This window comes from Equus caballus, chromosome 18 (assembly GCF_041296265.1).
Source record: "Equus caballus isolate H_3958 breed thoroughbred chromosome 18, TB-T2T, whole genome shotgun sequence".
NCBI classification, from domain to species: Eukaryota; Metazoa; Chordata; class Mammalia; order Perissodactyla; family Equidae; genus Equus; species Equus caballus.
In genome coordinates, this window is record NC_091701.1 from 3,586,961 (window position 1) to 3,608,252 (window position 21,292).

At 60.8% G+C, this 21,292-nt stretch overlaps 1 protein-coding gene across 3 annotated transcripts in view; it reads right to left on the reverse strand.

Annotated features, from left to right (window-relative positions):
* MYO7B (myosin VIIB) overlaps window positions 1-21,292 on the reverse strand; it is a 91,871-nt gene that overhangs the window by 576 nt on the left and 70,003 nt on the right. For all 3 annotated transcript variants that reach the window (XM_014732366.3, XM_070242248.1, XM_014732367.3), the window contains 21 exons: window positions 18,861-18,987; window positions 17,262-17,381; window positions 15,906-16,079; window positions 14,992-15,219; window positions 13,505-13,672; window positions 10,245-10,362; window positions 10,034-10,160; window positions 8,863-9,029; window positions 7,697-7,878; window positions 6,668-6,795; window positions 6,178-6,335; window positions 5,614-5,767; window positions 4,958-5,113; window positions 3,953-4,058; window positions 3,040-3,153; window positions 2,655-2,742; window positions 1,975-2,081; window positions 1,314-1,499; window positions 860-976; window positions 571-654; window positions 246-365 (listed from right to left, as the gene is read on the reverse strand). In XM_014732366.3, coding sequence (XP_014587852.2) covers window positions 246-365; window positions 571-654; window positions 860-976; window positions 1,314-1,499; window positions 1,975-2,081; window positions 2,655-2,742; window positions 3,040-3,153; window positions 3,953-4,058; window positions 4,958-5,113; window positions 5,614-5,767; window positions 6,178-6,335; window positions 6,668-6,795; window positions 7,697-7,878; window positions 8,863-9,029; window positions 10,034-10,160; window positions 10,245-10,362; window positions 13,505-13,672; window positions 14,992-15,219; window positions 15,906-16,079; window positions 17,262-17,381; window positions 18,861-18,987 — 2,929 coding nt within the window. The remainder of the gene's footprint in view (window positions 1-245; window positions 366-570; window positions 655-859; window positions 977-1,313; window positions 1,500-1,974; window positions 2,082-2,654; window positions 2,743-3,039; window positions 3,154-3,952; window positions 4,059-4,957; window positions 5,114-5,613; window positions 5,768-6,177; window positions 6,336-6,667; window positions 6,796-7,696; window positions 7,879-8,862; window positions 9,030-10,033; window positions 10,161-10,244; window positions 10,363-13,504; window positions 13,673-14,991; window positions 15,220-15,905; window positions 16,080-17,261; window positions 17,382-18,860; window positions 18,988-21,292) is intronic.

Below are 21,292 nucleotides of genomic sequence, written 5' to 3' on the forward strand. Positions count from 1 at the left end.
GCCATGCTCCCTGGGTGACGCACCCAGCCCTTCCCGCACCGTGCCTCCTTCCAGGCCTCTGCTGGTCCAGCCCGGCCTTGCCCACCCCAGGCACAGGTGGCCGGGCCCTTATAGTGAGCAACTTGCCTGGTGGCAGCCGGGGGTCAGGGTGGGGGAAACCCAACCCCTGGTGCCTCTCAGTCTGTGTGTCTGGGCTAGGAGAAGGGACTCAGGGCCCTCAGGAGGCCCCCAGGCCTAGGGCTCACCAGAGAGGTCTCACACAGCAAGCGGCTGCCCCGGCCCAGGGTCCCCAGCACCATGTGGAAGTAGGTGCTGCCGCTGCTCCAGCTGGCGATCTTGGTGAAGGGGTAGGTGGTGAGCAGCTCCTGGGGGTGGGGGGCAGGGTGAGTGGGAGCCGGCTGAAGCCCTGGGGCCCAGGGACCTGAGTCTGAACTGCTGCCCTAGGGCCCTCCAGAGCGCATGGGGCTGTTGGGGGTAGGGGCGACAGGAGGGCAGGTGACCAGAGCCCCCCACACACAGGGGTCCTGGGCCCTTGGTGGCCTCCCAAGCCCTGCTGGGCCCTGCTGCTACCTTGGTCTTGGGATGGATAAGCAGAACCCCGTGCCGGTTGATGGCAATGAGGATGATGTCCGGGTAGGAGGGCTCCGAGGTTTGCTGGGGAGGGGTTATGGTGGTCACAGCCCAGCCCAGGAGGCCAAGTGGCCACCTCCCTGAGGCACACACACACACACGCATGTGCACACATGCTCCTCCCAATCCTGGTGGCTGGAGATGTGTGCTGGGGCAGAAGCTCAGGCTACTGTGGCCAGAGCCGGGGGTCCTCCTTGGTGAGGACAGTGGGGTGTGGGGCGAGGCCTACCTTCACCTCGAAGAAGGCAGACCCGAAGGTAGGCCACCGGCAGATCCACTTCAGGAAGGCCACTTTGGCCTCCTCCACTGTCTTGTCCCTGTGCTGTTCACAGGCCAGAAGGATGCTCTGCGGGAAGTGAGGGCCAGTGAGGGCCTGTGGGGCCCACTCTGCCCAGCCGGGCCCTCCACATGGGGCCCTGAGGCCGGGTCCAGAGCAGTGCCTGCCTGCCTGAGGCCAGCGTGGGGGCACTTAGAGCCGAGTGTGTCCTCCAGCCCCGGGAGGAGAGAGTGTCTCCCGCATGCTGTGGACGGCGTGGGGAGCGCGTGCCGTCCGCAGGCCCAGTCCACCCTCCATGCCCAGGAATGTGCTCGTCCTGCCCAGGCAGGGCCTGGCACCCTTGCCCCCGGCGGGGTCCCCGGTACAGGCAACAGCCTGAGGGCCCCCTCCCCAGCCCGTCAAGGACCTTTCTCCATTCCTCCGAGGACATCAGGCGCGTGAGGTTCTCAGGCACGAGCTCCCTCAGGATCTTGGGGATGCTAGCTAGGTGGGCCCGGTCGTTGCCAAACTGGGCCTTGTAGATGAGGCCTGCCAGGTGGATGGCGTCCTCCCGCGAACACTTGTGGAACCCACGCAGGTACTTGGGCAGCTCCTGGGTGATGGACACACTGGGCCTCAGGCTGCTGCGCCATAGCCCTTGTGCTCCGGTGGGAGGGGTGACAGCCTGCCCCCATCCAGGAGACTGAGCCAGCAAAAAGCTAAAGCCCTCCGGGTAGGGTTCCCAGCAGAGGAGCGACGCCCCAGTGGGAGCAGGACTCCCTGACGTCACCGTGGAGGTGGTGGCTCTGTAGGCGGCTCTTCAGAGCCCCCTCTCCTCTGGCAGTCATGCTGCAGGTGCTGGCACATCACTGTCCCCAGACGCTGCTGTCCCTCTGCTCCCACCAGAACTCTCAGGGGCTTGGCCTGCCCACCACAGGGGGCCTCAAGGGCCTCCGGAAGCCCCTGGCATGGGGCGGGTGCTGGGGGCAAGGTGGCCGCTGGCCTGCCACCGCCTCCACCTCTCCGGGCAGGTGTGGGATAGAGGGAGGGTGGACTCAAATGCCCCGAGGAGGGAGCCTGCTGGGTACCTGGTGGTAATGCAGTATGGTGTCTGCATTCACGTCCTTCCCTGGGACCACGTGGAGCCACAGTTTCCTCATGAAGTACACCTGGTAGGGGAGGGTCACGGCGGCCCCTGGGCAGGGGCCCGGTGAGCACCAAGCCTGTTCTGCGCCCTGCTCCCTCCAGGGCTTCCCCTGGCCCCGCAGGCTCTGCGGCCCGGCTCCCCAACCCTCTGGCGGCCCAGGCACTGCTGCCCACATCCCTGCACCCTGCTCACTGTGCAGGCTGCTGACGCCCCTCGCATCGCTGCTGTGCTTGCTCCCCTGCGGGAAAGCCTGCGCCCCTCTCTTCCCGCCCCACTCCTCCTCATCCTCCAAGACTACTGTAGGGGCCACCTTCTCCAGTCACATAGCTGGACCTCCCTGTGGGGGTCAGGCCCCTGTGCGTCCTTCCTCACACTGCAGTCCAGCCATCTGTTCTAGGTGTGTCCCCAAGCCCTGGCCCAGCCCTCACTGCTGCCCTGGGTCTGGCCATACCCCTGACCCGGGGGACATAATAGGAAATGAATGAATGAATGAATGGGCATGGGCCATGTCAGAGGTGCCAGGAAGCCTTCCAACCCTGGCCCAGGGAGGCAGTCAGCTCCTGCCCCTTCCATCCCAGACCCAACCCCCCGCCCCCCTACTCCACACAGACCTCCCCTCACCCTCTCTATGGGGCTTGTTCCTCTTCACCCAGTCAGACACGTGCCGCAAGGAGTCGAAGAAGAAGTCTCCCTCCTTCTGGCTGATGACCTGGGGTGCGTGGGGAGCAAGGCACAGGGGTCATTCAGGCGGAGAGCTTCCACCGGCTGCCCACCCAGGGGCCTGGGTCCTGCCAACCCACTGTGGCCTGGAAGGCAAGGTGCCGCCCTGGGGCAGGCCTTGCTTGCCTGGGGCCTGTCCTTGAGTCAGGCTGCTTGAGGGGTCCCTGACCCCACCCGCCTTCATCCTGCAGCGAGGGGCCTGGCCCAGCAAAGGTGGGAAACTGCCACACACAGCAGACCCACGCCCGCTTTCCCTCCTGGTGCCTGGCTGTAGGGCTGGCCTCACCTTGTCTGCGATCTTGATGAAGAGGCTGCAGCCTTCCCAGGAGGCCAGCTGCAGCGTGGTGGAGATGCTGTTGCACACGTCCCGCACGCGGGTGTTGGAGCCCACCTCCAGCATCTGGGCAGAGAGGCCACACGTGAGTTCTCAGGACGAGCCTCAGCCCACCTGACCCTGTTGAGGGGCTGGATGTCCTGAGAAGAGCAAGACTTCCCCGCCAGAGAACTGGCCCAGGGTCTGTGTTGTTTGTCACAATGATCACTGCCTCAGGGCCCAGGAGGCCCAGCCTTTCGAACCTGCTTTGAGAGCCCTGCAGCCAGACCATGAGAACTTTCCGCTACGGGACTCGACCGTCCCCAAGACAGTAAAGGCCACCGTGCCATTGGGGAGGGCTGTGAGCACACTGTCCCCTTGGCCTCCTGGGCCCATGCTGCACTCCTGCCACTTGGCCCGGGCCCCCTCCTCACAGCTGGGTTCTGGTGGCCTCCCCACTCCCACCAGCAGACAGCATAGGTTCTGTCCACAGGCAGCGCTGCTCATTCAGCCCCCGGCCTGGGACTCAGCCTTGCTGTCCACCCTTCTAGCCTCCTCTCTCCTGCGCCTGGGCCTAGAATGCCCCTCCAGACCTTTGGGCCAGTCCCCACCTCCTACTGCATGAGCTGGCCTTCCTGGGCGGCCGCGCCTGCGCCAGCCCAGACCACCTGGGGGCGCACTGAGGAGCGCACGAGCAGACAGTTCTGGGGAGATGGGGGTGGCCAGGAGAGCAGGGAGGTGAGCTGATCTCTCTGACTGAAAACAGCTGTGCCAGTCCGCTTCTCCCCGCTCTCCTCAGGCCGCCAAGGGGCAGGGCAGGGGGCCTTGCTCTCTGGGCTGTGGGCCAGGAGGCTGGGGGCCCGAGTCCCTTGGCGCAGGGGCTCACCTCGCTGGTGTCGTTGGGGAAGTAGATCTTGTGGCAGATTCGGGAGACGTTCTGCTCCATGGCCTCCACCTCCACCTGGTGTGGGGGCTGCTTCCGGGGCCCCGTCCTAGAGCAGCGCAGTGCTGCACATGTCACTCTGCCAGGCTGCCACGCCCGCCCCACCCAGCCCAGCCACCAGCCTCCACACTAAAGTATGTGCCAGACACAGAAGAAGAAATAGCCCCCGAGACCACTGCTGAGGGCGTGGGTCCCGGGATGCTGCACGCCTCGGGTGCTCAGCACGTGGCCCAGAGGAGGAGGCAGAGGCCAGCCTGGACTCACCTCCCAGGTGACCCACGGTTCTGTGGATGCTGGGAAGGCCTGGGACACACATGGGGAGGGACCCTGAGCTGGGGTCCAGGACTCCATCAGGGACTCTCTGAGGGCACCCACCTCCCCCTCTGCAACCAAGGCTGCCACTCACTGTCACAGCTGCTCACATGGCCAACCCACTCTCCTCACAGCTACAGGAGGCGAAGCTGGAGGGGCCAGGCAGCCTGGAGAACCCAGACAACCCCAAGGAGGAGCTGCCCCGCTGTGGCAGGGCAGGGGCAGGGGGACTGCCCATGGACTGGCGGGACCAGCTTCCGGCCTTGGCCACTCTGGGCTGGGCTAGGCAGGGAGATGGGTGGCGTGTGGCATCGAGGTCACCCTCTGGCTTCCAGGCAGTTCCCTGTGTGCCCTGGACAGGCAGCCGTGGGGGCAGGGTGCACGTGGCTACAACTGAGCCGGCCAGCAGCCTCCACCGAACCCCCAGGCTCCCTGTGACCCTCCTGGGCCTCACCCTCTGCCTTTCTCCCCAGTGGCTGGGGGCTGGTCCTGCCTCCCCAAACTGACACCAGCTTCTGGGGAGGACCAGAGTCTGGCCCTGCTGTCCACAAGCCCCAGGAGGGCCCTGGTCCCCCAGCCCCTGCACACTGACTCGGCCGGTGCTGCCAGGCAGGGGAGCTGGCAGGTGGGGCTTACCTCAGCACCCTCTGGAGGCGGCGGCTGCAGTCAGGGGCCAGCAGCTTCTTCCTCCGGGTGTCTATGAACTTCTGGGCGTGGGGCAGCAGCGCCTTGCCTGGTGGGAAGAGGCCTGTGCAGAGCCACAGCAGCTGCCAGCCCCGCTCCTCGCTGTACCTGGGGATGGCAGTGCCCGTCAGCCCTGGGAGGGCCCTTCCCGGGGGCCTGGGCCAGCCAGGCACTGCGAGGAGGTGGATGCGAGGCCTGCCTGAGGCTGTGGGTGTCTGTGGGGCCTGGCCGGGGAAAGGATGCAGCCGGCCTGCTGCCTAGCTGCCCAATGCCGCGAAGGTTCTCACACCCATGAGACAGGCAGGGGCCGCTACTGTGCCCATTTGGTGGAGGTGGGCACCAAGGTTTTGAGAGGCCACGGCCTGCCGGGCTCAGGAAGGAGACAGGGTGGGAGCAGGCGGGGCCCAGGCAGGCCCGTTCCCTCCCTGCTCTCACCACCCGCAGGGAGTCAGCAGGATGGACCGGGCTCCAGCCCTTCCCACTGCCTGGTAGGCTGGGAGCCTCCATGAGCGCCTGTCTCCCTCTCTGAACTGCAGGCACAGCCCCTGGGGCCTGGGGTGAGGGCTGAGGGAGCTAGGGGGCCTTCACCCCACCCCATCCCAGCAGACCTCTTGGTATTGTGTGTCAGCTGCTTCAGGATCTGGCAGTAGACCTCATCCTGCAGGGCCGGGTCCTGGAGGGCCAATGAGAAGATCTGGTCGCTAAGCTCCAGGGAGGTCCAGGCCTGCCGTGAGGGGTAGTCGCCCATGTACCTGAGGATGGGTGCCGCCGCTAAGGAGAAAGTGTGGGGGCAGATGCCTGTCACCACTGACCTTGAGCTTGACCCCCTGACTCCAGCCCCACACTGACCCCTGACTCCAGCCCAACACTGACCCCTGATTCCAGCTCCACACTGACCCCTGACCCAGGTCCCACACTGACCCCTGATTCCAGGCCCACACTGACCCCTGACTCCAACCTCACACCGACTCCTGACTCCAACCTCAGACTGACCCCTGACTCTAGCCCCACACTGACCCCTGACCCAGGCCCCACACTGATTCTGGACTGGCCCCATGGCTGCATGTTGCCTCTGCCCTGCGCTCCGTGAGGCCTGGCCCCTCATGGGGCAGCTGATGGGCCGAGCCATGGGGCTGGTGTGGCACCGGGGCTGGCTGGCTGGGGAAGGATATCGATGAAGGTCTGACAGGCGACGTCGCACAGCTCGGCACTGGCGTGTACACGCTTGAGGAGAGGCTGCCGCAGCGGCTCAACAGAGTGGGCCCACAGGTGGCCCCGGGTGCGGCCCATGGGGAACACAGCTCTACTGATGGTCTCCTTCTCCGGGGCCCTGGCAGGGGTGGAGGCTGGCGTGAGGGCCTGCCTAGTGCCTTCTCCGCCTGTGCTTTCCTCTGTCCCCTCCCCACCCGCCTGCAGTATGCACAGAGTGGGGAGACAGACCTGGGCTCCAGCGTGGGTGCCCCGTGGGGATGCCCTCTGTGCTCACAGCTCTCACCTAAGAATGGGCACCTCCCCTGCCCCCAACCTCCCAGGGTGGCCATGTGAGGGTCAGCAGGGCCGCTCCCCAAGCCCAGGGAGGCCAGGCAGGCGCTGCCCCAGCTTCTGTGGCCTCTCAAGCCCTCAGAAGTGCCAAGGGGCTGGTGGGGCTGCCGGGGTGAGCACCTGAAAAACTCATAGGAAAATTCCTCCAGGGTGTGTGGCTCCTTGGGCTGCTCATCAGGTGACAGCTCTGGGGGCTGCCCCTCCTGGGCTGCCAGCTTCCGCTTCTCTGGTGACATGGCCAGCAAGCTCTGTGGGGGCACAGAAGTGTGGGCGCCCAGGAGCCACTGCCCACAAGGCCCTTCCCATGGGCTCCTCTTGGCTTGGCTACCTCAGTGACTTGGGAGGGGCTGGACCACAGGGCTGCACAGGCCTGGGCCTACCCCTCCCCCGTCACTTGCTGTGTGACCAGGACCATTGACTCAACCTCTCTAAGCCTGCTCCTTTTTCCTTAGGAGGGTTTCTCAGACCCACCAGGCTTCCCTTCCACTGGGCACCTCTCCTCAGGGGTATCCCTCACCGTGGCCCTGCCTGCCCGGCCCCCCTCCTTCAGGCCTCAGCGTGAATGTCTCTCTCTTAGGGATGTCTTTCCAGGGGCTCAGTGGTGAACCCCCACCCTATCACGTGCTCCCATAACAACCAGTGCTTCTCCTCGGTGGTACTCTGCACACTCGCCATCAGTTTGTCATTTGCCCAAATGCTCCTTGAGGCAGAGCGCAGTCGTGTTCAATCCTCTACTGCAGGCACGGGCACACTGAGTGTGCCCTCTCTCCCCATGTGTCTGGTTTTGGGGGCTGGCCGGGGTGGTTCTCAGGGGCAGGGAGACGTGGCCTGTTGGGTCAGGGCTAAATGAGGCTGAGGCAAGGATGGGACTGCTCCCAGGACCCACCGTGGTGGGAGAGACAGAAGGGACGCCCATTTATCGAGCAGCACCTATCGAGCACCAAACACTGTGCCGGGCCCTCCAGAAACACCGTGCCAGCTTCACAGTCACCTCAGAGGGAAGGCGACGCCAGCAGAGCTGACCGGACACCTTGTGAGGCCCTCTGAATGTGAGGGGCAGGCCCTGAGCTAGACCCCTGACTGGACCTCTGGGGCCCCTTCCTCACGTGCCCTCGGGTGCCAGGCTGAGGACAGGTGAGCACGAGTTACCAGCAGCTGCGCCGAGGGCTTGGTGACCGTGGGGATGGTATAGAGGTAGGCCATGGGCACCAGCCCTGTCTTGCCCGTCCGGTCGTTCTGGCCCAGGATCCAGTTCTCGGAGGCCAGTAGCCCCTGCTTCTTTGTCAGGATCAGCAAGTCCCCCTTCTTGAAGGGCAGGAGGGTGACATCACCTGCAATTCCAGGTCACACACAAAGGGCAAATAAGCCATCATGTATTGAGGCTCCACAGAGGCAGGGGCTGTGCTGGCATTTTGACAGGTGAGGAAACTGCACCAAGCGGCGGACCCAAGGCCACTCTGAGAACGAGTGGTGGTGGATCCTCAGAGCTCAGGGCCTCAGAGGGCCTGGACAGGCACAGGGCCTGGGAGGCGAGGGCGGGCGTGGGGGCTCTGACCACAGCCCCAGCCTCAGAGACCTGCTCAGAGGGGTGGGAGACGAGGTAGGCTGGCATCATGCACCTGCCTGGCACTGCCAGCCTCTGAGCCCACTCCTCGTCTCTCGTGGGGATCATGAGCCCCCTCCCGCGGCAGCAGTGAGGATGGAATGGGCAACAGGAGTCCAGCTTCAGGGCTGGCGTTTCTTCCTGCTGCAGGCCCCACGCACAGCCTCCTTCCCCTGCATCCCGCTGACCCTGCCCGCCCCCTTCCGAAGCCTGAACGGCCCCAGCTCATTTCCCGCGAAGTCTCAGTCTTGCTGGAGCGTGGGCTTGCCGGGAGCTGGCGCCGAGAACTAGACCGCTAGGGCTCAAACGCCCCAGCCCCCGAGCTGTTGTGATCCTGGACAAGCCGCCTCCCTTCTCTGAGCCTCTGGTTCCTTGTCTGTACAGTGGGCTCACAGGGTGGCTGCGGAGATGGTGTGCAAAGCACAGGCGGGTGGCCCGGCAGTTCTCTGCGGGGGCCGCAGCCCTTCCTGGGTGCCCCACAGCGGTACCACCCTCTGCCCGGCCTGCTTGGAGGTCTGAGATCACCTCCTTCCATCCCCTCATTTTGTGAAAGGCGAGGCCTTGCCCACAGCCGCTCCCCAGGGCTTCGTGGCACTGTCCCTCTGCTCCAGTCTCCGATCCCTGCTCCACGCCGCATGGCTGCTGCCACGAGGCTGTGAGGAAGCTGCCCGCCCGTCGACCACATGGCCCCCCACCCCACCCAGCTGGGCACCTGTGGCCTTCCTGTCCTGCAGGGCCATGGCGAACACGGACCTCTCCTTCAAGCCCTCCAGAAACAAGGCCACCAGCTCGGCAATGGCCACACTGCTGGGGGACAGGAACTCGTACTCTTCCTTGTGCAGCGTGGAGAGCAGCAGCCTCTGTCCGCCCAGGGCCTCCCTGAGGGAAAGGGGGACCATGTGACTGGAGGCTCCGTTTCAGCCCGACAGCCTCAGAGGGGGTGACCCTCCTGAGTTACAGACACGGAAACAGCGGCTTGTCTAGGGCCACTGGCAGGGCCAGGCTCCGAGCTCAGGGTGGCCCAAATCCCAGGTGTGTGGGCAAATGACAGCTGGCGCTCAGGGTTCCTCAGGCCTCAGAGGCAGCGGGTGGTGCCAAGCCCCACCTGAGGGGTCGGCTCTGAGCAGGTAGTGGGGTGGCTGGTGTGCAGGGCCGCCACAGGGATACTGCGAAAGTCAGTGGAGCTGAGAGGAGGCGCCAGCTCTGCCATGTGCTCACTTCGGGACTTTGGGTGAGCTACCAGCCTCTGCATGCCTCAGTTTATTCATCTACAGACTGGGCGACACTGTGAGGACTTCATGGCACGTAGGAAACTTTGCCCAGCAGGGTCAACTTCAGTAAGAGGCGGCCAGCGTGCGCTACACACACTGGTGGGGACTGTAACGGTCACGCCACACTGGGTGTGCTTTAACCAAGGGGGCTCCGGCAGCGCACAGGCAGGCCTCGCCAAGGGCCTAGAGGCTTCTCAGCAGCCGAGAGCCATGGGGAGCCCGGGGTGGGGGCCTAGCATCGCTGGCACACACCCAGGCCCTGTGCCTCACTCCCTCTCCAAATGGCCTGTACCCTCTGTGTGACCAGTTCTTGCCCTTGAGAGGGAAGCAGCTGTACACGAATGCAGACTCCAAACACTCCAAAGGCTGTGAGCTTTCGTGCCCTTTCCAGGGGGTCTGTCCTTTAAAGAGAAGCCTGAGAAGGCAGAGAGTGAGGCACAGACGCCGCACTTAATGGGGCAGTGCTGCCCCGTGCCAGGGGAGGGGGTCCCAAGTCCAGCGGCCAGCTCACTGTACATGTCAGTCGTCATCCCTGCCCCTAAGCCAGGTGCCCAGGAACAAGGCCCCCCCCCCCCCCAGAGTCCCCAAAGAGGAGAAATTCGGGGCATTCACCTGTTGGTGATCAGACTCATGATCTCTGGGAAAGACAGTTCTAGGAGCATCTTCTCCCTCTGGTCCAGGAAATACAGCCCCTTCCAGTTAACAGCCAAGATCAGCTGAGTCTTGGGCAGTCGGGGGCCTGGCCAGAGGAGAGAGGGGTGTGAAGTCTGGGCTGGCCCCAGGGGGCCCCGCCTACACTCCTCACCCCGTCAGATACCCTTACCGGAGAAGGGGGTGACTTCAAAGAGCTGGGAGAAGAGCAGCGGCCACTGCAGGCGGGCGGCGTCCACCACCTGTTCCTGCACTGCCAGCGGTGTTGCCCGCTTCTGGGTGTACTGTGCCTGCATGGGAGACGCAGTGTGTCACCTCCATCCCTCACCTCTCACTAACCCTGGCCTCCCCCCAGTGACCTACTGGCCCAGCACCTAGGTGCCCGTTTGCTGGATCATTCTGCGAAGGCTCTACCTAAAGCAGGGGCAGTCCCCGGCGAAGGCTGGAGTGGGAGGGCTTGGGCCGATGCCGCCCTACTTTACCCCGCGCCCCTCCTTGGGGGAGGATCCTTCACAGGGTGTTTGAGAAAGGCTTTCTCCTTCTTCAGCCTCAGGACACCAGACCATTGTAGGCCCTGGTTTGGCGGTCTCAGCACCCAAGACTACCAGGCACTATGAGGAGCGCTGGTCTGCGTGCATCCGCATGCGCCCGTGCATCTGCGTGCTCTGTGTGTGCTTGGGCTCGCTCTTACCCACGCATGCCTCGTGGGTCTGTAACTCGCTCCGTGCATGAGGCCGGTGTTGGTGCCTCTCCGTGTCCTCAGTACCTCTCTCTCTCTCTCTTCTCTGGCGTACATTTGGGAGCATCTGCATCTCAGCCTCCCTCTCTGGTCCCCATCCTCAACTCCGCTCCCGCCCTCCTTCTTGGCTCCTCCCCGACCTCCCCTTCCCCTCTCCCCTTCTCCACTGCTCTGTGTCCATAACTGAACTTTCTTGTTACTGTTTGTTGAATAAAATGTTATTTCTCTTGTTCCTACTTTGAAAAGTGGTTGGGTGTTACTCATATACTGGGTTTAGGAATGTAAACTGATGCATCATATCTGAAGGGTGATTGGCAACATGCAACATGTATTAAATATTTTAGAACATTTGTACACTCTGAATCCCATTGCTAGGAAATTATCCTGAGGAAATAACTGTCAAGTATATAAAAGCTATATCTACAAAGTGGTTCGTCTCATTGTATTAATAGTGAAAAATGGAGGATGACCTTAGCATTCATCAAGAGGAGTCAGTAACGCAGATTTTAATTCAGTAATGCAATGTAGTGCCATGCAGCCACTGAAAACACACACAGAGATCAGTATTTAGGATGTGGGATCTCATGCTGTGTGGTTAAGGGAAGAAGCACACTGCAAGCTGTCGTGGGATAGGATCCTGTTTTTATGAGGGGTACTTCTCTCTAATCATATCCATATCTCAGCTGTGTGCATATGAATGGAAAGCAGTCTGGAAGGCTACAGACCACAATGTTAAGAGTGAAAATCTCTTTGATATATTACAGGTGATTTCACTCTTTTCTTTGTATTTGTATTTTCTGATTTATTTGGTAATGTACATTAACATAAACATAATGTTAATAAAGTAACATAATGTACATAATGTTTTAAGTGTTTAATTAAAACGAATCAGTGAGAGCCAGCCCTGATGGCCTAGCGGTTAAAGCACAATGGCTGTCCACTTTGGCAGCCAGGGTTCGGTTCCCGGGTGCAGAGCCAAACCCCTCGTCTGTCAGTAGCCGTGCTGTGGTGGTGGCTCACGTAGGAGAAGTGGAAGGGCCCACAACTACACTGTACAGCTATGTACTGGGGCTTTGGGGAGGGAAAAAAAAGAAAGAGGAAGATTGGCAACAGATGTTAGCTCAGGGAGACTCTCCCAGAGAGGGGAGAAAAGTCAGTGAAAGTATGCTCACTTTGGAAAAGTATGATGTGGCAAAATTTCCTAATTCTTTACCTTCATCCCAACTCCCCCTTCCCAAGTTATGAAGCCACTTCTTACTCATGATCATGTGGGTTCATGTGCGCCTCTGGCTCCCCTCCCTCTTGTCTGAGCCCTAAAAAGTCCCAGGTCTCTCTCCTGCAAACGCATGCACTCAGGCTGGGAAACACCAAAACGACCAAGAGGGCTTTGCTTCCCCAAATGCCTGTCACCAAGGAGTGTTCTCAAGGGATGCTAGTGAACGGCTGGTAAAACTAAGGTTTGTGGTCAAGTAGGCTTGAGAAATGTTGGGTGAAACAAGCAGGCTTCTTACTGCAGGCTTTCTCAGAGCCTTTCATATGCAGCTGTGCACGATGACTCGCTGAGAGCAGGACAGAGCACCCTGCATCTCTCAAACCACAGACGCACAGGCCCCTTGCCCACAGGCCCACTCCGGGCACCTCCCTTTCGGGTGGCAGAATGGAGACTGTGTTGCTTGGTCATCCTCACTGCCCGTCTCTGAGCTTGGATGGAACCCACTGCCTGAACCACTCACCTGGGGCTCATCTCCCTGCTGCTGGGCTGTCAACCTCTGAGAAGCAGGCGCTGTGCTGTCCCCTTATTTCCCACTCCCTGGCCCATCCCTTCTTGGTCCAGAGGGCCATGGGGAGAATCGAGGGGGTGGTATTAACCAAAGCGTTCCTCTTCAGTAGCCCCTAGCACAGCTCCCCCGTGGCGGCAGCGGCTGTGAGCCACACCTGGCACCTCAGAGACTCCTCTGCCCCTCAGGCCACTCTGGCAAGCTCAGCACCCTGGGAGGAGGAGGCTCTGGAGAGGACTGGGTTTGGGGAGGGTGGCCCCTGTGGGCAGGGTAAGGGAGGCAGGGGACCATCAATCAGATGGTGTGTCTCTGCTGTCCCTTCTCGGGAGGAAGTTCGGGGAGCAGCAGAAACCTCCATGGTGTGGTGATCCCGGGAACACGAGTGTGTGCTGGGGTTGGGTAGCACGTGGGAAGAGGCTGTGAGCCCCAGGAGGACCCACATCCACATGGTGCAGGCTGACCAAGCAGGGGCGACAGAGGGCAGCCCTCCCTGCTGTCCAGAGCCTGTAGCCAGCATGCAGGGCCCAGCGAGGGTGCACCGAAAGGCCTGGGGCCAGGACAGGGAGGCCTCCAAGGGCAGCACTGATGCTGAGGCAAGGGCCTGTCAGTGGTCAGTAGCTGTGCATGCCCTCTTGTGCCGAAAGGCCAGGGCCCAGTCAGACAGGCAGTAGACCCATCCAAGATGGCAACGTGAGAGGAGCAGGATGTGGAATGGGCCCGTGATAGGGAGTGGACTGAACGAGATGGTTTAAACCTGAAGAGACAGACCTACGCTAACTGACAAGTTAGAGCTCGCCAGTCCCAGAGCGGGTGGGGGCTCGAGGGGAGGAGCCCCATCCCCTCTACACACCAAAGGCCCCCACCACCCCAGAGGAGAGCCACTTAGCCCAGTGCCCAGGCTCCGTGGAGGCTGACCTTGGTGTGGGCGGCAGTGACGAGGCTAGCCCACTTCTCTGGGGACTTGGTCCTGTACAGCTTGGAGGGGACGCAGCCGGGCAGCAGCTCCTGGACAGCCTCGCTCCCTGGCGAAGCGCCGAGCTGCACATAGCAGTGCCGGGCCAGCAGCTCCACCAGCTCCTCCTCCTGCAGAACCCAGGACACACGTGTGCGTCCACCCTCCCCAGGACACCCCCGCCCCGTGCCCCACCTCTCATCCCAGCAGAGAGATAACACTCAGGCAAGGACCGGGGAGTGTGAGCAGCCACTGTCCCGCCCCCTCTACTAGGCAAGACCGCTTCTTTCCCAGCACTGTGGGTGGAGCCCCCATGGGCCCTGACTGGCCCAGTGCAGGCTGTGCTCCTGCTGGCAGGCTGGGGCTTCCTGGCAGCCTTGGCCTGAGCCCTGCAGGCCCTTTGCCTGAGGACAAGGGGCGACACCCCTCGCTCCTCCCTGCAGTGTGGGGGAGGGAGCTCTCAGGCCTGGGTGGGACCCCCACCTCGCTGCTCTGAGTGGGGAAACGTGGGCAAGGCCTTTCTCTGTCTTACTCAGTCCTCGCTTGTCAAGGGTGAGCAGTGGCCACCCCTGCGGGGTTCGGCAAGGACTCAGGTGGGCAGGATCTCGTGTAAGCACCAGCACAGCCCAGCACGGGGCAGGGTTCCCTGCTCCACAGGCCCCACAGGTGCCAAGCAGCCCCCTTCTCTCTGGGAGACCAAAACCTTGCAGGGTCAGCCCTCTGGGCCCCCTGGCCCTCTGTCCCCTGCCTCTCCCTGCCCACTGCCCTGTTCCAGGAAGGCCTCCAGGACTCCTGCAGCCACCTCTGGTCCTGAGAGTGGCATCCTCCCGACGCAGGCTCAGGAGGTGCATGTGCTGACCAGGTGCAGCGCTGCTCTCGGGACCGTGGGCATGGGCTCCCTCCTCCCTGCACTCTCACAACCCTACAGAGCTCTCGTCACTCTCTGCACTTTCCAGAGGAGGGCCTGAGGCTCAGAGAGGCGACATAACGTTCCAAGGTCACACCGCCAGGAAAAGGCACAGGTGGGACTTGAACTCAAGCACCAGGGCCCTGCTTCCCCATAAACAGCTGCCGTGGGGAGGCCAGGTGGGCCTGGGCCAAGAGGAGGTCTTTCCTGCCTGCTGCTGGTACCACGGACCCCAGGGCCTTGGCAAACCTGTGGTCCAAGGTGGAAGGAAGTGGAGGCGGGGTGGGAAGGGACAACTGCACACCCAGCAGAGGGGCCCGGGGACCTGCACCCCACGACCACCTTCCTGGGCCCGTCCCTTTGCCTCTGCCTCCTGCCCCCCACATTCTCCATGGCCTCCTCCATGGGGTGTTCCCTGATGGCTGCAGCCAGGCCTGCCTTGCTCTGGCCCCTGCAGCCTCTGCGCCTGCCCTGGAACCAGGGGCTTCCTCGGGCCGTCTGAGGGGCTGACCTCAGGGCCCGACAAATGCGGTGCCCTCTCACCTTCTCGAAACTGTATTCGCCAGACAAGATTCCAAGGAGGACTTGGCGGTAAATGAGCTGGGTGCTGACAGGGTCCTCCCGGGAGTCATGCCAGGGCGTGAAGAACTCCTTCCGGAAGTAGATGCGCCAGGGTGCCTGCCGCTCCTTCTCACCCCTCTCCCAGGCCAGCTGCTCACACTGGGCGATGGCGTCCATCACGTGGTCACGCCCACTGCCCAGGGACCAGAACTGAGGCCAGAACCAGAGGCAGAAGGACCAGAACTTAGGCCAGAACTGAGGGCAGCTGCTGTGTGCCAGGCCCCATGGGGACACCCACCCTCAGCACACGCGTGTGGAGGCGTGTGCTCAGCCACTGTCATTTGGATGCCTGAAGGGTCTCTCTGCACAGGGGCACAGCCTGTCTGTCACCTAGAAACACCCCTCCCAAAGGAGGCAGAGATGGATGCTCTGGCTGACGTGACTAGAGTCACAGCACCTTGACTGGTTGGTCAGTGTGAGTGTGTCTGGGTCTGAGGCTGTGGGTGTGGGCGTGAGGGTGTCTGGGTGGGTGATGATGTGGGGTTCAGGAGGGGCTGTGCCGGTGTGACCTTCCATATCAGCTGCATGGGGGTCTGCAGCTCCCTGGCACGAGGGGGCTTAGAGCAGGATGCGTGAACACCTGGTAGACATCTGTGCACGGGCTACTCCGGCGTGGCAGGGGACTGACAATGCACGTGTGACACTGTTTGGAGCTAAAGTACAGCCGCTGGGCTGAGTGAGAGTGTCAGGCAGGAGCACAGACTGCCTGGTTACAAGGCATTTCTGTGAGAGTGTGTGTGTGCGTGCGTGTGTGTATCTGTTTGGTGGCTGGGAGGGCTCAAGCTGGCCTGGGTGTGTGAGGGAGGTGGGCGATGGGCGGGACACTGGGCCAGTACCTTGTCATACACAGTGACCTGGAGGGAAAAGCCCAGGTGGTCGTTCAGGCCCTGCTTGTGGGCGATGTGCAGGCAGACCTCCCGCGACGTCGAGGCTGAGTCGACCATGACAGTCAGCCTCTCTCCAGTCACCAAGATGACATGGATCGGGATTCGCTTCTTGGACTTGACAGCCTGGGGACAGATGGAGATTCAGGCAGCAGGGCTCAGCTGCCTGCCCTGGAGCTTCCAGAACCCTGAGACCCAAGGCCGGCCCGCCATCCCCTCCTCTCCCCAACCCACTGCCCTCCTTGTCCCTCCCCGTGGGTTCCCAAGGGCCGGGCCTTCTCAGGCCCCACCCGGCTCGGCATGGAGTTAACCAAGTTCTGGCCAACAGACGCTGGCTGCTGAGCTGCTGGACTCGGCCAGGGTGAGAGCAGCGTTGGCACAGTGTGGTCCAGCAGGTTGCATACTTCTGTAAGTTGGCCTTGGTGGGCGGCCCACATGGTGCACCTGCTGGCGGCAGGTCCCAGTTGTAAATGAGAACCCTGAGCTATGGTGAGGTTGGGTGGCTTAGAATCATGGAATGTCAGAAGAGCTCTTGGAAATCTCTGAGTCCTGTATTCTGGAACATTCTGGGTCCATGGCAGCTACTGTTCCTCTCTGTGCACAACAGGGTGTGAGCATGCCCACACAGCTGCTGCAAGTTCATGGGCAACTCCAGGGCTCACAGGCTGACCAGGTGGAAAAGGTAGAAGCGGGGGAGGCCCTGTGGACTTGGGTGGCAGGGCGACAACGGGAAGGGGTGCAGCAGGAGGTGACCCAGTCTAGGGTACCAAGGGACACAGGGAGTGAGCGCCTCCCAGGAGCCGCGGGTAGAGCGGGCTGCAGGGGGTAGCCCCTCGACCTGGCCTGTGTCTGAATGACCCTTCCTGAGGACACTGTGGGAACTCACAGGTGACACCAATAGCAATGCCAACAAGGATGACAACCTTGCAATGACCTCTGCCTTCCTGATAAAATGCAGATGCCCTTAGGAGAGGTAACACTTTAAGAGATTAGCAGTCATTCGCGCGCCGCCGTAATGCTGAGTGATTTGTCAGATTTATTTCCCCTTCAGCTAGCAGGCCTAAAGGAATGTGGATTTAGATGTAGGCAGGGCAGCTTTGACGCCTGGGCCACACCTGGGAAGGCTGAGCCCCAGGAGGGGCTCACAGGGACCCCTGGCACAGAGGGCCCCATGACGGGGTGGAGGAGCCTGGAGGACACACTTCCTGCTGGCAGGACAAAAGAAGGCGCCCCACGAGCTGTGCTGGAGGAGCCATGGGGGCCAGCACCACCCCACACGGACCGTCTCCCGTCCCAGCTGGCCCTTACCTGCAGCTCCAGCCAGGTGGGGGGCTCCGTGCGCACCCCGTTGGCATAGGTGCGTCTCAGGCGCTCAGCACAGAAGGGCCCGTAGCTGGCCGGCCCGTGACCAATAAAGTTCAGCAGATACTGGTGGGCGAGGAAGGGATGGGGAGGAAGACACTTAGAACGAAAGCCACTCACTGCCCAGGCGGATTCTGAAAACTACAATCGTCAGTGCTGGGAGAGGCGTTCTCACACACCATGAGCAGGAGGACAAACGGGCACGACATTTCTGAGGAGCAGTCTGGCAATATGTTTGAAACAGTATATAGCTTTAAAACGCTCATACTCTTTGACCCAATAGTTCAAACCTATCTGAAAGGCAAACGTGTATTTTTTAATGGCAGTGGGGTTTATGGTGACGAGCAATTGGAAGACGGACCCGAAATGTGCGTCAACAAGTGAAATGCTCCCAGGGAGAGCCGTGTATACATGGCGTTAAAGCTGGTGTCTGGGAAACGTCTGTAACATGAGAAGACACTTAGGGAGATGAGTGGAAAATGGAGCAGAGTCGATGTTCAAAATATGTTTGACAACATGTGTTGAAAATCTTTCTGTCTCACATAGAGATTTTGGTGAGGAGATGCCGCCTGGGAGAGCTTGCTGTTGACAGGAGAGGCCCTCGTGCCGGGCAGGTGGCGGGGTGACCGTGCTTCCTGCTCTCCCGGGAGGGACCCCGGGGGCAAGTGGGGCTGCTCTCTGCGTGCTTGCGTGGGCCGCTGGGACACAACAGGCCAGGTCGCCTCTGGGGGTGGGGATGACTTTTATTTTCGTTTCAGACTTTCTGTGTGTCCTGTGTCTTATTTTTATAGCTAAAACCAAAAGATACACAGGCATACCTCAGAGATATTGGGGGTTCGGTTCCAGACCACCATAGTAAAGCGAAAATTGCAGTAAAGTGAGTCACGTGAATTTTTTGGTTTCCCAGTGCATATGAAAGTTACGTTTACACCATACTGTAGTCTGTTAAGTGTGCAATAGCATTATGTCTAAAAAAGCAATGCACATATTTTAATTAAAAAATCATGTATTGCTAAGAAATGCTAACCGTTATTTGAGCCTTCAGCGAGTTGGAATCTTTTTGCTGGGGGAGGGCCTTGTAAAAATGCACTATTTATGAAGTGCAATAGAACGAGGCACGCCTGTATTAACCAGCGACGGGGGGCCTCTAACACTTGGAAGCACCTGCCAGCCTCCATTTTCCGTTCTAAGGTCTAGAGAGAGATGCCGCAGCCGATCTCCTGTCGGTGCCCACTCCCGGGACACTTTCATCTTGTCAACGCACATTTCATCTACCATCTCCTCAGAAGGGCTGCCCTGGTGTCTGAGCCCAGGTCACATGGCCTTGGAGACCCTGGATAGGGGCCAGAAGGAGCCAGGTCCAGTGTCCTCTTTCACAGACAGGGAAACTGAGGCCCGGAGAAGCACAGGCATGCTGCCCACCCAGCCTGCAGGAGCCGGAGAACTGGGTCACGGACTGGGATTTCTGCACCTGCTCCAGGGCCCAGGGCCAACCCACGCTCCAGCTGTGACCGCCCCCTCGGCCCTTGCCCCAGGCTGCCCCACCTTCATGAACCTCTCAGATGGAGGGAAGCAGCCCAGGCAGAGGCTGAGCAGGATCCAGCCCCGGGCCACGCTGCTCGTTTTGAAGTTCTCTGACAGCTGCTTGCAGATCTGGCAGTAAATCTCGTCCCTGAAAGACACACACCACTGGGAGGCCAGGCCGAGGGCTGGCTCTGGGGGACAAGAGGGGACAGAGGCACCCGGGCACACAGCTCCTTCAGGACCCCTGGGTGGGGTCATGTCCATGGAGCGACCTCCAGCCTCCTCACCTCCAATTGCTTTTCCTGGCCTTCGTGCCGCATCCCCCGCCCATCCTAGACCCTGTCATCTCCCAGGACCGTGCCACCTCCAGTGTCTTCCCAGGGCCCTGGGCCCCCATTCCCTGTAGCCCTTGTCACCTGTCTCCTCAAGGCCGTAGCTCTTCATCCTCCCTGTCAGTCGTCTCATCCTCTGGGCCTTCGCTCCCTCCCTCACCCACTCTGCCCACAATACCCTGGCCCTCCACTGCGGGTGCGGCTGTGGGGAGCGCCCACGGCTCTCCAGCTGCACCCTGCCCTCAGTAGCCCAGCCCAACCCAAAGTGCTCCTTTCCCCAACCTCACAGTTACTTCAAAGCTTCTCCCTGTGTCTCGAGGCCCACCCCTTCTCCCTGAACACAGCCATTCCCCACCGCGGAGAGACAAGTAGGGACTTCCTGGGAGAGCCCCTCAACTTCTCACCTCCAGACCAGTTCCCATTCCCACAGGCTCAGGAGCTTCTCCTCTCTGTCTTCTCACGGGGAGGGGGCTCTCCTGGACCCTTGCCCACCGACTCAAGCCTCTATCACCTTATAAAACGGACCCATTAGCCTCTTCAACCTCACATATCCAGAGGCCAGCATCTTCCCCTTAACTACTCAGTGGCGTGCTGGTAAATGTTTAATGACCAACTCTCCCAGGAAAAAAAGCCCTGATTATTGCATTTTCCAACTTCTGTGGTGTAAATATTCCCACCAAGGCCAATTTCAAGCTACAAACAGGAGGTCACTGAGCAGGGCGCTGAGAGGAGACGCGCATCGGCTCGCCGGGGCGGGGCCGGCGGAGGCAGCTCCAGCAGACCTCCTCCGCCCGCCGGCTCTGGAGGCACCACCGTCAACCATTCGCCCAAACTGGACATTTGGGAACCATCCCAGCCTCCCCCCATCAGCTACCGCATCCTATCTTCTGTCTCCTGGATGATTTCTCTGTCGCCTCCTCTCTGCTCCTGCTCCCTGGGCCATCCCTCCTCAGCTCTCTGGACCTGTATAGGAGCCCTCTCCTGGCCTCCCGCCCCTGGGCTCCATCCCTCCATGTCATTGCCAGGGAGATCTTTCTGGAAGTCAAATATGATCATAGTCTTCTCTTTCTTAAAACTTTTCCCTACTATTCTTAGGGTTGAATTCCACGCCCATTAACTCCATGCCCCAGCTGTGACAAACCACTTGGAATTCCAGTGGCTGTTTCAGGACCCTATGAGCCTGTTCATCCTCTCTCTCTATCTGGTGAACACCCCTCCTCCTTCCCACCCTACCTTGCCCAGGGGGGCATTATAACTACTCCTTCTTGGGGCCCTCACTGGGCCCCCATCTTAGCACAAGCAGTTATGTGGGTTTCTGGGTCCTCCCATGCTCCCCAACTAAGGGGGGAGCTCCTTGAGGACAGAGACATGTCACCTTCATCTCTGCATCCCCAGCCCTCAGGCCAGAACCTGGCCTTGAGTAGGTACTTAACAAATACTTATGGAGTGTGGCTGGTTGTAGAGTGGGGCATTTGCTTCATCTTGGAATTTGGTTAAGACCCCAGAGCCAAGGATACTCAACATCCTAAAGAGATACATTCCTGTAGGATTAACTAAAAGATGACAGGACCAGTCCAGCCACCAGGCCATCTCCAGCCTGCATAAGTGAAGATGAGGAATTTGAAAGGTGATTCCTGGAAGGGACTTCTTAGGAGTAGAGAGATCTCTGGTCCATTTCCACTCCCTCCAGGTGAGGGGGAGTGAGGGGACTCAGGAGAACTGCTAATAGGGACGGGGGCTGCCAGAGATGAGACCCATCTCACTCCCCATCTGAGGCATGCTGGGCCCCGGAAGCCCAGGGGCCCACCCCAGGGCCCTGGAATGGAGCATGATGATAGGGTTCTTGAGAGTGCTTGACCTGTGTCCCCTGGAGACACAAGTTGGGAGCCTCTATGAATTAAAGACGAATGTCTGCTTCCTCCTGGAGAAGTCTAAGCTACCCGTGATGGACAAGATGGAGCGAGAATAGTCAGGAGCTGGGAACCGCATTTGTACTGTTTGGGAAGGCAAGCATGGCTAAGCTCCCTGTTGACCAAGAAGATGCCATGGAAGGAGTTGTGCTTCAGACATCTTGATGGGCTCCCACGCAAGCAGGCAGCCCATCACTCCAGAAGACCTCAG